At 53.5% G+C, this 17,149-nt stretch overlaps 1 protein-coding gene across 1 annotated transcript in view; it reads right to left on the bottom strand.

The window, feature by feature from the left end:
* The window catches only part of ZNF618 (zinc finger protein 618), a 201,492-nt gene that overhangs the window by 69,124 nt on the left and 115,219 nt on the right, over positions 1–17,149 (bottom strand). Inside the window, 1 exon segment of the mRNA XM_021067808.1 lies at positions 8,096–8,355. Within this exon segment, the coding sequence (XP_020923467.1) occupies positions 8,096–8,355 (260 nt within the window).

Genomic DNA, 17,149 nt, shown 5'->3' with positions numbered 1-17,149 from the left:
AGAGGGCCTGGCTTAAGCTCCCTCCCCGAGAGCACCGGACAGTCCAGGCGAGGCCGGGTGAGAGCAGTTGGGTTGAGTTCCTGAAACCACCGAAAGAAAAGGTGGGAAGACGGAGGCAGAGGAGGAGCGTGGGCAGCACCCGGAACTACCCCGTGCACCCAGCGAGCTCCTGACCCGCTCTGACACCCGCAGGAGACACAAAATACAACAAGGTGGAAATCCAGAGCAGGCGAAGGAGAAAGAAAAAGCCAAGGTGGGGAGTGGGAGGGTCACAGAGATGTCTCCTTACACCAGGCAGTCCCGTATTTAGCTCAGAGCATCTCACAGATCACGTGCTCAGGAGCACCCTGCCCTCTTGGTTCTAAGATACAGTGGGGCTGCACCCATGACCTGCTTGGGGCCGGGCAGGGCGGCGGGGGTGGGGGGGTGCCTGAAGAGGTAAGTCGTGGACAAGTGGGTTTCCCAAGGCTCTCTGGGGTCTGGACTGAGGCCGAATGTCCTCAGGCCCAGGGCCTTCCAAGTAGAGTACAAATAATCCGCTGGGGATATGTGAGCACAGGGAGTTTTAAGAGACTCAATCCCGATCATCACTTCCCAATGCATTTCTTCCTAAAACCAAGGGGCTAGAGAACGTGGTGGGCAGGGAGGTCCCCTTGGGCTGGTTCTCCTCTCCCCCGCCTCCTTCCCCACATGACAAACACGGTGGCTCTTTCACCCACCCTATCCCAGTGGGCTGCCTTCCATGGCGGATGACCATCTCGAGGCTCCAAGCAGAGAGAGGCTCTGCTGGGTTTAGGAAGCAGGTGGACCCATCGACTGGGAACAATTCCTTTTGTCCATCGGGTGATTTCCAAGTCTTCGCTTTCAACAAAACCCAAGAAGGATCTAATGGAGTTGTCAGTGAAGAGACCATTAAAAATAATGCCTGATGATAGACCCCTGTGAGATTTTTGGCATACCACTTGGAAGGAGTTCAAAGAATTGAGTGACACTGCCAAAACAAGACTCCATCCAGCCCTGGCTCCTTAGTTAGGTGATCAAGCTTTCTAAGCACTTACACTTAAGAAAATGAAAAAAAAGAAAAAAAAAAAAAAGGAATGAAATTAGTGCTGAATCTTGTCTGGCTCAACAATAGGAAATATTAATTCACAGAAGCATGAGCCAAATGAAAAAGAAATAAAGCCCCATCCGTTCCATGAAGAGGTGCACTTTCCGTAATTTTTTGCTTTTATGCTTGCTATTTATCTAAATTTGTTTTTGACAAATTGCATGCTAATAACAATTCGATCGGGGGGAAAAAATGTTTTAAAATGTAGCGCTTTATGATCCCAACAAATTTTTTTAGAAATTTCTATTTCAATTTATGTACATCCTGTTTTGGGCGATGAGTGTGAAACAGTGATCAATAAAAGACTCTCAAGCATAAAAAATATATCACACGAGGATATATTCCCTGTGAGGGAAGCGGACTGGAAATATGAGTTCAAGGAGAAAAAGGAAAGATGGAAAATTTCTGACTGTTAAGATGAGCTTGTTCATATGTTTTTTAAATGGATGATGGCGGGTATCCAAAGAGGTGGGGTTTGGATGCCCCTGAAAACAGTTAAGAAAGTGGTTCGCGGTTTTATTTCCAAAACGCCACATTTTAAAAACACAATACTCCAGAAATGATGTCCTTTGCAACTCCTTAAACTCTGGATAAAAATGTTAGTTGTCAACGCAAAAATGGGAACGAGAATACAGTTTCTCAAAATTCTTCTAGGAGGTACTGATGGAAAACAATTTGAAGCTATTGACCTTTCAGGCTCCTATTGCTCCAGAGGTAACCTGCATGTGTCAAGGTCCAGGGCTTTGGCTAATACCATTGGCACCTGTTTTGCGGTTTTTTTTGTTTCCCCCCCTAAAATTCTTTCATACCGGAGTTCCTGTTGTGGCGCAGCAGCAACGAACCCGACTAGTATTCATGAGGATGTGGGTTCAATCCCTGGCCTCGATTAGTGGGTCAGGGATCTGGTGTTGCCGTGAGCTGTGGTGTAGGTCGCAGACACAGCTTGGATCCCGCGTTGCTGTGGCTGTGGCTGTGGCCAGCAGCTGTGGCTCCAATTCCACCCCTGGCCTGGCACCTTAGATATGCCGTGGGTGTGGCCCTAAAAAGAAAAAAAAAAAAACAGAAAAATCAAAATGCTTTCATACCCTCTGTCCTCATTACTTCACTCTGACCTCAACACTCCCTCCTGGAAAGACAGGCAGATTTTATTATACCTGATCAGTGAAGGCAGCATGGCTCAGAGAGGTTAAGGGGCCTGTCCAAGGCCCCACAGTAGGGCAGACTCCGGGTCTCTTAGCTTCAGGGCAGGGGCCCTTTCCATGGAGACCTGCCCACCGGGAACCCCATCCCACCTTGGACCAGATGAAGAGTCAGCAGCGGAGACAAGACGCGCCTGGGAAGAGGCCAGAACCCCTCCTTTCTGAGTGGCTGCAGCAAAGAGCTGAGTGTTGGTTCTGGCAGGCTCAGGCACACGGCCCTGCCAACAGCGACTGAAACAGGAAACTATCAGCTGGCACTACGAAGCACGACCTGGCACCTTCGCTGCCCGGGTTTACAACACACCAAAACCCACGTGGCTGTGTCTGAATGGCCGTCTGCTCTTCCGCTGCTCGCTCCAGTGCCACGGCCGGGCTCCTCTTTCCCCGCCCCTCCTCCCTGCGCAGCTTTATGTGTGTGAAAACACCACGAGCCTGAGTGTTCAAAGCTCGGTGCCCAGAAACATCCCTGCAGGATCCAGTCTCCCAGCGGGTGGCTGACTCTCCCTCCTGCACCCCGTCCAGGGACCCTCTCTGCTCGCCCACCTCCAGGATGGGAGCTCTCTCCCTCGCAGGCTTATATTCCGTTACCAAACAGTTCCCATGATCACAGAGTCCTCCCTTTGACTGAGCTGCAATCACCTCCTGGTGACGTGCCCATCCTGGCTGGGGGATTTGGAATGTGTCTGCTCCACCCCCTCCCACCAAAATGCTCTTCGATTCCACCCTCTCCCTTGCACCATCCCCAGGCCAAAGAGCCCTTAGCTCTTCAGAGCTCCTCCGCACACTGAGAGTTAACTCTCTGGAAATCGCCTGGTCGGTCCATGCCCCTCAACTGAAAAGGAGCCCAGCTGGGTCACTGGCTCCCTCTAAGGGTACCCGTACTCCCCCTGGGGAAGCCTGGGACCACCAGGTCTCCAGGCACCTGTCGTTCTCCCAGGTCCCTCACGTGCAGCCTCCCTTGGTTTAAGGACCAACGGTGTCGAGGCACAGAGACGAGCACCCACGGGGTACTGGTACTTTCTGGCCACCACGATGGGACCGAAACGTCCCTATCTCCCAGAATCAGGCAACGCTCCACAGGCTGGGTGCCTTTTTGTTGCAAACCCAGCTTGCCGTGTCTTCATCATCTAGGACAAGGACGACGAGCAGGTTTTCATTGTAGATTTTTCAATTCTAGCTGACCGCGAGTGAATTCTTGGCGTGCTGTGTTGAGAAGGATTCTGAGGTGTACTATTGGGACAGTGTGCAGTGATCAGTCAGGGACGCCTTTCACTTCTGGTTTTATCCCACAAAGCTGTCACGGTCAGTATTATCTCTGCTCTTCTTGCTAAAAAGGGAAGCTTGGTATCTTGCCCCTAAGCCCCACACTGGCTCCAGTGGCAGGGATGTCCTTTTAAGAGTAAGAGATACCCTCTTTAGCACAAAGAATTTCTGGGCAGCAGAAAAGCAGCAGTAACTGCTGCAAGCTTGGCAGCCAGTCTCCTGGGCACTGAGGCTCCTCCCAACTCTCCCAGCCTGAGAAGCTGCCAAATGCCATCCATGTGGCCATGACCCAAGCCCCTCCAAAGGGAAGTGCCTTGGATAATGTTTGTGTCACTGGGAACACTGTTTGTCTGATGGCTGTTAAAGGGCCAGTGAGGACTCAGGGGTGGGGACAACGGGGGGTGGAGCTCAGAGAAAAGGCAAACAGGAGGTTCCCTCATGGCACAGCACTGGGTGACGGAACAGGAACGCTATTCTATTCAGCAACAGTGCCCAGCCAGAGCCCTGCATGCCCCTGCCAAGAGGCTTGGGAACACATTAACTCCACAATGCCCAGCCCCCGGCGCACAGAAGCACAGTATGGCACAAACTCTTACAGAGGGATGGCTCCAATCAGCATTCTGCACCCCCGTCAGACCCCTGGGAACGCTCTCCCTCCTTGAGTTATTTCCAGAAGCAGGTGAGAGGGGGGTGCTGTGAGGGGGACTGGCAAACTGCTTCCACATCCTAGGTCTTTATTTGCCCCTCTATAAAAAGAGGGGGTCAGGGGTGTCAGATATATAGCATGTGGAGCCACACTGCCCACAGCCACATCCATGGCAGACATCAATAATCAATCATGCCATACTGCAGAACCTTCAACACAGAACTCCCAAACAGCAGCAACTGCTTGGACTTGGCCAGTGAGATGAAATTTATTTGCCATTTTGAGATAAGATGAGTTTGAAAGGTTCAATTCTAACTTTTTTTTTTTTCTTTGTTTGGTCTCTTTAGGGCCACACCTGTGACATACCGAAGTTCCCAAGCTAGGGGTCTAATTGGAGCTGCAGCTACCGGCCTACACCACAGCCACAGCAATGCCAGATCCGGGCCACATCTGTGACCTATACCACGGCTCTCAGCAATGCTGGATCCTTAGCCCACTGAGCAAGGCCAGGGATTGAACCCACACCCTTATGGATACTAGCTGGGTTTGTTTCCACTGAGCCATGATGGGAACTCTGATTTTTTTTTTTTAATTGTCTTTCTTTCCTGGTGCTAAGGCCAAGACAGATTCCTCCAGGCCTGACCCCTGGCAGAGACCACACTCTCAGGGAGGGAAGTCTGACCTGAGGGATGTGAGGCCAGCAGGGAGCACCCTGGCCCTGCTTTGGTGCTGGCTCCAAAACAGCGGCTCCATTTCCAACTGGTGTTTAAACCTTTTCCACAAGATTCTTCCAAAAGCAAGTTACTCAGAAATTTCACAACATCCTCAATGTCCCTGGATTCTGGGGGTGGGGGGTGGGGGTGGTACTTTAGGAGCTCAGGTGAAAAAACCAAAGACCAACTAGAACCCACGTCTCTGAACCACATCCAGGGCCAACATTCTCCTGCGTCCCATTTTCTCCTCCCCATCACAGTGGCTTAGCTCTCAGACTTGGGAAAAAGGCAGAAACTATTATTACTCTTTCCTCTCAAACAGGTACTTTATACTAGTATTACTGCTCATAGCAGCGAATCATTTACTAAACACAATGTTGAGTATTTTACAAAACACATTAGCCTACTGAATTCTCACCAACCACAAACTGGCAGTTGTGCCTCTCTGAGGCACAGAGAGGTCAGGCAGCACGCCCATGGTACACCAGCCACTGACTCAGGGCGCCTCGACTCACGTCCAATCGGAGGAGCCAAGGTCCTTCCACTGTCCCTTTGGGTTCCCACACCCGGAAGGTGGCCAGGACAGGGAGCACACCTCCGTTCACAGGAGAGGACCCCAAGGCACGGCAAGGCCAAGGACCCTGCTGCTCAGTAGCAGCTGAGCTGGAAACCAGCATCCACGGCTGGCATGAGGCCCGGGGTCTTGCACTGTGCAGGCAGCTGGCCCCGGGCAGGACTTCGCTTCCAGCATTTCCCTAGCATGGCTGCTCAAGGCTTTCCCCGCTGAATCCTGACTGCTGGCCCCGTCTCAAGATTCAGATTCAGCTACCCTTCCCCGGGCATCTCCCGGTGAAAGGCATAAATGGCTCCTAGGTCCAGTGAGTCTTAAAATATACCCCCGACTAAGGTGAGCAAGGGCAGGTCCTCTCTCGGTTAACGAGGACTTCCACTAGTGGCTAACACAATCCTTAGCCTCGGGGAGTGAATGCTGGGAGGGAGGTCAGACGCAGGGCTAAGTCACTTGCGCTCTTTGGCAAATATTTCTGGTTCATCCCCTGTCTGTCACGTGCGAGGATGGCATTTCCTGGCCTCCCTGAGTGAGGATGGGTGGGGCCACCTGATGAATCTGACCAATGACTGTGAAGGGACTGCAGCCAATGTAGCAGTCTCTCCAGAGGTCTCTTTCCCTCTGTCACTTGGCTGGCAGCACACCCGATAACAACTGCTTTTAGCCTGGGTCCAGATCAGAGCAGAGCCCCCGACAGACCCACAATGGAAATGCAGTGGGACTAAGAAATAAATAAACTTTTGTGGGTCTGAGCTCCCAAGATCTCATTACTTCTTAGGGTCTTCTGTTACTGTAGCATAACCTAGCCCTATCTTGACAGCTACAGCACCAAGGACAACACTGCTTCCTAGAGGCCAGTACCTGGCTATGTGGGCTGGGAGCAGGGGGCACAGAGACACAGGTGAGACAGATCCTGGAGCTCTAATCTCCGGGAGCTGCCAATCTTGCAGCAGAGGCAGATGCAGACAGGTCCCTTCTAATCTCAAGTGGATGACGGGACGTGCCCACTGAGGGGTAGGGCAGAAACAGACCAGTTCTGACCAGAAACAATCAAGGAAGGCTTCTGGGAAGAGGGGGCACTGGACCTGGCCTTGAAGGCTGGGCTGCGTCTTGGCAAAGGCATTCCAGGGAGAGGAATCAGCATGAGCAAAGGGCAGGAAATGCTCTGAAGAGCAGACTGTACTGGAATAAAAGGACCAAGAAGAGAGAGATAAGAAAGAGAGAAATAAAAGCGAAAGGGGGCTACAGGTCTCAGGTCCTGGAGAACCTTGACCTTAGACACAGAGGGGCGTGACATGGTCAGTGTCTTGTTTTTGCCAAGGCCCCCGGTAGCCAGGGGAGAGGGCAGAGAGACACGGAAGCTTGGTGGTGACTGGGACACCATGGTGACCCAGGAGGGGTTGACAGCGGCCACAATCAGCAGAGGAACCGCTGGGGAAGGGACTGGGGGCTGAATCCCAGTGGCTGGGGACAAAAGGCAGCAACAGGACTTGAGTCTAATTTGGGGGGAGCAGAAAAGGGGAGCCTCTTCGCCAGGCCCTGTCTGGCACACATGGGATGGGAACCTGGAAGTCAGCAGGAGGTGGTCAGAGCGGCTGCAGGATGGACAGGCAGGGAGGAGCGAGGTGGCTGCGTCTCTAAGAACACGCTGAGCAGAGAACTAAGGAGGAGGGCACGGATGGAAACAGACGTCTGTGAACAGACCAGGCAAGGCCTCCATGCCAGGTTGAGGCACATGGATTTTCTTTTACAGACCAGGGCTGCAAACTGGTGGCCGGTGGAATGACTCTGACCCACTGATATGTTTCGTTTGGCAGATTTTAAAAGTCAAATTAGTCACCCACATTTAAAGCCAAAAGAATTTACATTAAAATGCTCGTTTCTGGCATGTGCTGTGGCCAGAGATCTGGCCATGTCTCCCCACCTAGTTACCGTACATGAGGCGGGCGCTCTCCAGCTGGACCTGGGCCCTGCCACCTGCCTGTCTGGCTCATCTCCATGATGCTAAATAAACGGATCTGTTGGGCCTTGTGGGCATTTGCGTTTGCAAACCTGGCAGGAATACAGGCAGCCCCTGAGGGGTATCCCCTGGCTTACGCTGTAAAGGCGGGGAGAGATGGTTTATAAGAAGCTCATTTCTACTAAGCATCCCTGAACCTGGCCCAGGTCAGAAGAGGCAGGGGAAGGGGTCAGATGGCCACCTACTCGATCCGGACTGGTCATCCAGCCTGAGCAGGACCTGCGCTGGAAGCTGCCCCCAGGGGAAGCCGAGGTGAAAGTAATGCACAGAGTAATGTGGGCTGTGCTAGAACCTTCTGAGGTATGGGAGACCCCCGGCCTGAGGGGTTCACTGAACTGCAGAAAGTCCCAGGCATCTGACCTGAGCAGAGTCTTAAAGGACAGGCAGGGTTTTGCCCTGTCCAGTGGGAAGAGCTCCAGAGAAGAAGCGAGCAGGCAAAGGCCAGTTCAGGAGCCGAGGCTCTCCCCTGAGGGCAGAGGGGAGCCACCAAAGGCGGGCTCAGCAGGGGAGGCGCTGGGATCCCAGGCCTTGCTCCGCAGGACTCTGGCCCCGGCCCCACCCCGCAGACAGGTGCTCACCCAGGGTCTGCTGGTTGCGGACGCCGCCGATCACCACGCAGATCTCAGCGGGCACGTCGCCGGGGCCGTCCTTGCCGACCGCCTTCTTCTCCTCCTTGGCCTCGCCCTGCCAGATCACCTCCTGGATGTAGTCGTCGGGCAGCTCCGTCTTGACCTTCACCTCCGTCATCGTTCCCTGCTCGGCGCTCAGGGAGGCCTCGGCCGGCGCTGGCTCTGGCCCCTCCACCTTGGCGCTCTTCTGGCTGCGCTTCAAGCGCTCCCTGGCAAAGAAGAGAGGCTGCTCAGTGTGGACCCCAGACCCACCCCAGACCGACCGGGAACCTGCCAGCCCAGGCGGTTGCAAAATGTTGAGCTACACACCCCGCTCTCATGTCCTTCCCCGTAAAGCACACACCGCCATGGCTGCCCCTAAAGGTCCTTGAGGGAATCCTGGGGCTCCAAGGAACGCAGTTTGAAAATCATTGGGCTAGGGTGGTCCCATTGCAGCTCAGCAGTAACAAACGAGGCTAGTATCCCTAAGAACGTGGGTTCGAGCCCCGGCCTTGCTCAGTGGGGTAAGGATCTGGCACTGCTATGAGCTGCGGTGCAGGCTGCAGACTCGGCTCGGATCCCCTGCTGCTGCGGCTGTGGTGTAGGCCGGCAGCAGCAGCTCCGATTCGACCCCTAGCCTGGGAACTTCCATATGCTGCAGGTGTGGCCCTGGGGGGCGGGGGGAATCACTGGGCTAGTAGGGCTCCATCTCCACCCTTTTTGCAGATGAGGAAGCTGGGGTCTAAATGTACCCAGTAACTCCTGTTAACTGGCGCTACAAGGAAAGCTCTGGCGGGTTGAAAGCCGCTCTTCTCCAGCATCCACATGCCCATGAATCAGCTGAGAACCCTGGTGAAACGCAGATGTGGTTCAGCAGCCTGTGGTCTGGCCTGAGACTCTGCGTTTCTAACAAGCGCCCAGTGGAGGCTGGTGCTGTGAGTCCTCAGGGCACCTTGAGCAGCGGCGTTTCAGTGGCTCCATGTGTGCAGAGTGTGCGGCTCGCTGGCAGAAGAACTGTGGAGCTCTTTACAGACGGGAACAGACCAGCCAAACGGCCAACACTTGGTCCCCGACATTCTGGCCTCTCGGTGGCTCTTAAATAGGAGGAAACCACCTCAAGTCAATATGCTCACTATTGAGGGGGACAAGGGCTTTTGTCACTCAATCTTCTTCAAGGGGGGGGCACTCTGAGGCTGAGAGCAGGGCTGTGACCTGCCCAGGGCCACACACAAGACTGGTGGCAGGTCAAGGCATGATGCCAGGTCTCTGCCATACACTCATGAACTTTTCTCTTTTCAACGAGACTCCTAAGGGCTCCTCATCCTTCCTGCAGGGGGACTGTCACGATGACCCTGCCTGAGGTGGCAACATTGAGGTGTGCACAAACTGGGAAGCAGGTCATGTTCCAGGCCTGGGGTTGCCGCCCTGGCCGTGTCCAGCTCTATCTAGGACTCCAGAAAGCAGCTGAATGAACTTCAAGGCCGAGACCCAGGCATGCTCAGGCCAGGCCGCCTAGCATACCAGCTGGAGCTTAGTGGGGGTGCCCTGCTGAGAGGCAGGACCCATGATGTCATCGTGGATCCGAAGTGGGCTTTGCTGTGTGACCCTAGACAAGACCCTCCCCCTCTCTGGGCTTCCACCTCCACCTATCACAAGTGCATACATTTTACCATGTCTCTCCCAGCTCTCAGCTTTCTCCCAGGTTGGGGCATCGAGGAGAGAGGGAGAAGGAAGGCCCCAGCTGAGGAGGAGGGGGCTACGGACTGCTGAGTCCCCCACCCCCTACTTCATACTCCCGGTGTGACTGTGTCTGGAGATCGGGTCTTCAGGAGGTCATTCAGGTTAAATAAGATCACGACAGTGGGGCCCTTTTCTGATAGGACCATGGCCTTGGAAGGAAAGAGACCTCTCTCATTCTTTCCCTACTATCTGAGAACACAGCGAGGAGGCTGTCTGCAAGCCAGGAGGAGGGAGCAGAAGCTGTGTGTGGCAGCCTGAAAGCAAGGGGATGTAATGAACTGAGATGAGAGGAGCACTGGGTTTTGAATCTGCATCAACCCAGGGCCAAATCTCTGAACAGCCTCTCTTAAGTTGCAAAAGTAACTTCACCCCCCGACCCACCCTCCAAGCCTCAGTCTTCACACCCATACAATGGGGACAAACATGGTACCTACCCTACAGCACCATGATGCAGACACAAGGCAATGTCTGCAGGGGACCTAGAACAGTGGCCCCAGTGGAGATGTTCCATAGGCACCGCCCAACCATATGAGGGGCAAGGAAAGGGTCTCCCACGGGTAGATTTCAGTGCAGGGCTTGGAGGTAAATCAACAGGGTTCAAATCCCAGCACTGCCACTTCCCAGCTGGGGACCCTGAGTGAGTCCTGACCCTCTCTGAGCCTATTTCTACACCAGTGAGGCAGGGGGCACCACAAGCCTCAAAAGGCCTTGTAAGGATCAAAAACATACACCCAGATGATGCTGTCTGCCGATAAGAACCTGCGGAGGGAAACTGGTGATGGAAGTTGCTGAAATCCCTATTTCCTAGCTAAGACCCAGTGGGGCTACAATTGGCCAGTCCTGCCCACCCTGAGGCTTGTGGGGCACAGAGATGAACCTGGGGACCCCATCCGACCCTCCCTGCCCGACCAAGAACACACAGGTCCCGGGGGGCTGCTGGACCAGCGGGCAGATGAGGACAATCCGTGGCTTGGCCCTGGCTGCTCCCGACCCTGAACAAGGGGCTAAGCCCCAAGCTCAGGGCAGATGTGCTTCCCAGGACCAACAGAGCGGCCCACCAGAGCAGAGGTGGCCCACCTGTCGGTGCTCCCTGCAGCTGAGGTCACAGGACAGGGATGACTCAGAAGAGCCCCCTGCCCAGAACACCCTCATCCCGTGGCCTGGGAGGACTTGGCCATCCCGTCTTCCTGCCCTCAGGACTTTATCAGCATCTGACATCCCGAAGGGAGGGACGAGCTGCTGGAGTTTGACAGGCTGGGTGAACGCAAACCTCGCAACCTCACGTCAGAGACTCCCTTGTCTGAGTCTCAGGTTCCTCGTCGCTAAAGGGGGACCAGGATCCTTGCCAGCACAGGGCAGGAGGGGAGCCAGAGAGCTGCACAGAGCGGACCTCCATGGAAGGCAGCTGCCAGGATGAGGACACGGGTCCACAGTGACACCTGGGCCTCTGGGACGCCTTTCCTGCTTGCTCCAGATGGAGTCAGACCCCCTCTGTGAATGCCCCATCTGCCCCGTACAGGTGACTCTTAACGCCAGGAGGTACATGAGCCACCACCCCATCCCTCCCACCCCCAGGCACAACAGCACGTGATCATCCACGCTCTTAAAATGTGACACCCCCTAAGCCCTTGCTGCGCGGAGGACAAGGGTGACTTCTCCCGGCTTCACACTGAAGATTTAAAGCCCAGATGTTGCTTTTCTCGGCTGCTTTGCATTTAATTAGGTGCCCTAATAACAATGGAATTGCAGAAGTACTTATATCACTTTGAATTAGCGGCGCAGCTCCTTCTAACTTCTTTAAAAAAATTTTCTTTCATATATCATTTTTTTAAATAGAGCTCATTATTTTAATTATATCCATTTAAATGTACAGTGGAGCCCTTGGATATTCTCAGCACGAATCATTAGGTATATTAGTGAAAAAGCACTCGGAATCTATCTACATGCTGACACTCCATAATCTATTCTATTTGTGTCGCTGTAAAATAGATTTATATATAGATAACTACAAAATAGTTGCTCAAGATATGCTATGAATTTTATATTTAACCCGAGTCACACTTCAACATAAAATCTAAAGTCGGGCACTAAAAGGATATTTCTCAGTAAGTACATGCTGTCTGTGGTCATTGCTTACTGCTCATGCCAGGATGCTGGGAGAGAAGCCAGACCCAGGGAGTCCCTGCCCAAGGAATTCCCTAGGAGCCCTGGCCTTGCGCTAAGGCAATGGTTCTCAAAGTGTGGAACCTAGGGGTTCCACAGCGATGGCCCAGAAGCACCCATGAGGCCTGAATGAGGAGGGTGGTGGTGAGCAGGCCTCTTCAGAGCCCTACTCTCTCTGTCTTTGATACCTTGAGTTTTGCTTTTAGCCTGAGGTGCTTAAATACTTGGGATTCTTTTCCCCATAGTGGGGTAAATAATGCCCCCCCCAAAGGCAGGCCCATGACCTCATCCCCAGAACCTGTGAGTATGAACTCATTTGGAAAATGGCTCTTTTGCAGATGTAGTTCATTTAAGGATCTTTTTTTTTTTTTTTGTCTTTTTGCTATTTCTTGGGCCGCTCCCACGGCATATGGAGGTTCCCAGGCTAGGGGTCGAATCGGAGCTGTAGCCACCAGCCTACGCCAAAGCCACAGCAACGCAGGATCCGAGCCGCGTCTGCAACCTACACCGCAGCTCGCAGCAACGCCGGATCATTAACCCACTGAGCAAGGGCAGGGACCGAACCCACGACCTCATGGTTCCTAATCGGATTCGTTAACCACTGCGCCACGACGGGAACTCCTCATTTAAGGATCTTGAGATAAGATCATCCTAGATGATCTGGGCAGGCCCCACGTGCAATGACCAGCGTCCTTATAAGAGACACATGGGAGATCTGACAGGCAGAGGAGGGGACAATACAGAGAAGATGAGGAGGCAGCATGACCACAGCTTGGAGCAGCTCAGCCACAAGCCAAGGAATGCTGCAGCCGCCCAAAGCTGGGAAAACAAGGAGCTCCCCCGAACCTCCAGACGGCAGGTGACCCTGACCTACAACCTTGATTTCAGACTTCTGGTCTCCAGAACTGTGAGAGATCCAATGCCTCTTGTTTGAAGCTACCCAGTTTGTGGTCTATTTGTTACAACAGCTGCAGGAAACTGATACACTACTTGTGACTGAACTGGAAGGAAGAGCTCCAAAGCAGTCACCTTTGCAAACCACTGACCTCCACCCCTCCCCTCAAGTTTTCTCGTGTTCTGTTCCTACCCAGCCCCGTGACCGCATCTGATCTGACCAATCCAAGGTGCCCACCTGGGGAGGTTTCAGAAGCAAATCTCTTCCTCTGGGTCTCACCAGATGTCTTGGCGCTTACACCCACCCCATCACCTCTGGTGCTCGCAAGCATCCTGTGGCCAGATGGTGAACCCAAACATAGGACAGGGCCCGTGCCTGATCCGTCCGCATCCACATGCACATCCGGCCCTAGCTTGGGGCCTGCTACACACAGGACCTCGATCAACACGGAGAATAAACAGTGTCCCCAAGGGGACAAAACCTCCACCAATGGGCTGGTGTGAAAACAACTCTTCCAACTCTTCTTCTGGTACCGTTCCCACTAAGCCCTGCGTGCAGCCCAAGACAAGGCAAGCAAACAACTTCTCAGTGCACTGGAGGCCCAAAGACAAGTGCTGAAGGAAGGGTTCCTGTGATGCCGGGTGCCTGGCAGTCAGACAATGCTCTTTCCGGATCCAGCTTCTACATCAACCCCACTAAAAATGCGAAGGCTTGAAGTTCCACCACGTTCCACCAAGTCACAGAGATCGTGAAAAGTCCTGAGCACGGCAGACGTTGGTCCTGCCCCTGCTTGACTGGGTTTTCCCATCCGCACGACGATGAATGTGCCAGAGTCTGAGATGCTGAAGGCCCTGATGGAGCCCAGACCGCTACCCAGCTCGGGTGCATGTCTCCTCGCACAGGATGGGCAGCAGCGCATCTGTCCAGGCCCCATGACACTGCCTGAGGGCCCCTCCACCTGCTCCAAAGGCTACTGCTTATTTCCTCTGGTACTTTAGCCTCCGGAAACAATGTTAAGGGGTGGGGGTGGGGTGGAGGGGGGCGATCTCTAATCACAGTGTGTAAGTAATGACTTGGTTAACTCCCTCTAGAATAAAACTTCATTAAAAGACGCCACTCATCATGAATGAGGGTTAACTGGCCTCAAGCTGAGCTTAAATACACTCTCCATGAATGCGTGGATGCATGGGGTGTCAAGTGAATTAACACACATCCAGCCATGATTTCAGGAGCCGTTTTTACCCTGTGGCAGAGTCTAACCACTGACCTAGTTCTCCAACCCCACCCATCTGCCCACCTAGCAACGATCTGAGTGCAAATAATTATAGATTCATAGCTGCGGGCAGGCTCTTCCTTGGCAATGCTTCCTAGGTCCAATGAGGTGTTTTCCTCCCAGATTCCACCAGAGTTGTTGTTGTTGTTTTGCTTTTTAGGGCTGAACTTGCCGCATATGGAAGCTCCCAGGCTAGGGGTCAAATTGGAGCTGCAGCTGCTGGCCTACCCCACAGCCGCAGCAACGTAGAAACCGAGCTATGTCTGTGACCTACACCACAGCTCAGAGCAACTCCGGATCCTTAAGCCACTAAGCAAGGTCAGGGATCGAAACCACATCCTCATGGGTACTTGCTGGGTTCATTCCCACTCAGCCATGATGGAAACTCCCAGAGCTGTTCTTTCAAGGCCTCCCAGGACCTGCAGGCTCCTGGACCGCACAGGCCCTTTCCTGGTCCTCACTGAATTCATCCTCTTATCAGCAGCCTTTGAGGAGCTCCCCTCTCTCCTCCTCCCTCTCTCACTTATGCTCTGGGCCTGTCTGGAGGCGGGGGGGGGGGGGGGGGGAAGCGCGCCCACCTTCCAGCCACTCCTCTGTCTCCGCTGATCCCTCTTCACCAGCCCAGCCCTTATATGTCGAGCTGCCCCCAGGATCAGTTCCAGAGCCTCTTCTATTTTTATCCACACTCACTTCCTACGTGATCTCACCTAGATTCATGCTTTTAAATATATATATATATACATGTGTGTGTGTGTATATATATATACTTTTTTTTTTTTTTTTGGTCTTTTTGTCTTTTCTAGGGCTGCACTCTCGGCATATGGAGGTTCCCAGGCTGGGGTCCAATCGGGGCTGTTGCCACCGGCCTACACCACAGCCACAGCAACTCGGGATCCAAACCCCGAGTCTTTGACCTGCACCACAGCTCATGGCAACGCCAGATTCTTAACCCACTGAGCGAGGCCAGGGATCAAACCCGCAACCTTATGGTTCCTAGTTGGATTGGCTAACCACCGAGCCACGACGGGAACTCCCATGCTTTTAAATATTAACTACAGGGTGATGAATCCCAAATCAAATCTCCAGCCTGGATCCCCTCTAACGCCCCCGACCAACATGAACAACTGCCCACTGACCCCTCCTCCTGGATGCCCAACAGGCACCCACATTCACAGGTCGGAACTGAGCCAGGGCTGCGCCCCTTCCCAAGTCAAGCAAACAATTCTTCTGACCCCAATCCCGCTGCTCTTCCTGCTAAACCCTGCAGCCTAAAATGCTATTGTCAGGTACTGGCCGTCTTCCCCATTCCAGTTAATACAATTCCACCCCTTCGGCTCCTCAGACCCAGACTCTGGGAACATCCTTGCCTGTTCCCTCTCACTCCCTATGAAGGAATCCGGCAGCAAATCCTACCATCCCCACCTTCAAAACATGTCCAGAACCCAACCACTCCTCACTGCCCCACGACCACCACTCTCATCCAAGCTGCCTTCCTGTCGCTCCTGTCTTCTCCTAACACCCCAGAGCCTGTCTCCCTGCTCCCTCCCTTGCCCAGCGCCCCAGAACTGATGGTTAACACAGCAGCCAGAACGATCCTATTCAAATAGGCCAGGTCGGGTCACGCCTCAGCTCAAAACTCACTTTTGGCTCCATGTCTCACCCAGAGTCCTCACCCCGACCCTCAGGGCTCCCTGCGACGTGGCCCATGAACCTGCTGACCTCATCTGCTCACACGGCCCCTCCCGTTTCCTCCTTCTGGCCACACCAGCCTGGGGAAGCTCCTGCCGCAGGCCTCTGCATCTGCTCTTGGCTCTGCCTGAAATACTCACCCCCTCTCCCCAGATGCCCCCTAGCTAGCTTTCCACTCCTCCAGGTCTTCACCCAAATGTCCCAGGGCTGCCCGAGAGCTTCTTGGCTGCCTGATCCAAAATGTCACCCGTCACCCCCACCTGGAGCCTCAGCACATCTTATCCCTTCCTGGCTCCGTGTGTTCTGTTCAGTATTTGCCCTGCGTTCATCTAACACACTTGGTACCTCTCATCCTCTTCACTGTCTGTCTCCCCAACTAGAATGAGAGCTATGAGAGGACAGGGACTTGTCTCCTGGGTTCACTGTCACCTACCAGCACCTACAGCAGCACCAGGCACGGGAAAAGTGATAGGTAAGCACCTATTCACTGGAGGAGCCAAGAACGAGCCCTGTAAAGGTCAATGCCAGCATGGCCTTTGAGGCAGCTCCCTCCATCCATCCCCACAGGAACCGTGGGGGCTGACCTGCTTGGGTCGATATCCAGAACTGAAGGCAGCGCCGTCTCACGCGGCCCTTGATTCACATGCGCTGGATGTTTCACAGGAGCCAACCTTCTGAATGGGTGACGCGTATTCCTGGAGTCTCACAGTCTCATCTTCGTCCTTTCCAGTAGACATTTCCTTAAATGCAACACACCCCACCCTTCCTACTTTCTGCAATGCCAAAACAGAGCTGCCTGATAATGCTCTGACACCAGCTCAGCTTTTACCTCCAGTATTTGTGAGATGCTACGGACATATAACATGTAAGTTTAAGGCACACAAGGTGATGATCTGATATTGCAAAATGACACCGACTTTTGTTTTTTGTTTTTTTTGTTTTGTTTTGTTTTTTGTTTTTTTGGGTTTTTTTTTGCTTTTTTAGGGCCACACCCACAGCACATGGAGGTTCCCAGGCTAGGGGTCGAATCCGAGCTAGGGCTGCCAATACTCATGGCAACGCCAGATCCTTAACACATTGAGCGAGGCCAGGGATCGAACTCGCAACCTCATGGTTCCTACTCAGATTTGTTTCCGCTGCACCACGACGGGAACTCCCAAAATGACACCAACTCTTGAAGATGCAGGGTTACCATTACATCATCCATTAATTAGCAGGCTCAGGCCCTTGGGCGGAGGTGAGGTGCTGAGGTCTCAGGGTGACA

The sequence above is a fragment of the Sus scrofa genome, chromosome 1, assembly GCF_000003025.6.
Source record: "Sus scrofa isolate TJ Tabasco breed Duroc chromosome 1, Sscrofa11.1, whole genome shotgun sequence".
In the NCBI taxonomy this organism is placed as follows: domain Eukaryota; kingdom Metazoa; phylum Chordata; class Mammalia; order Artiodactyla; family Suidae; genus Sus; species Sus scrofa.
The sequence above is the reverse complement of the archived record's forward strand: the minus strand, read 5'-3'. Positions and strand labels throughout refer to the sequence as shown.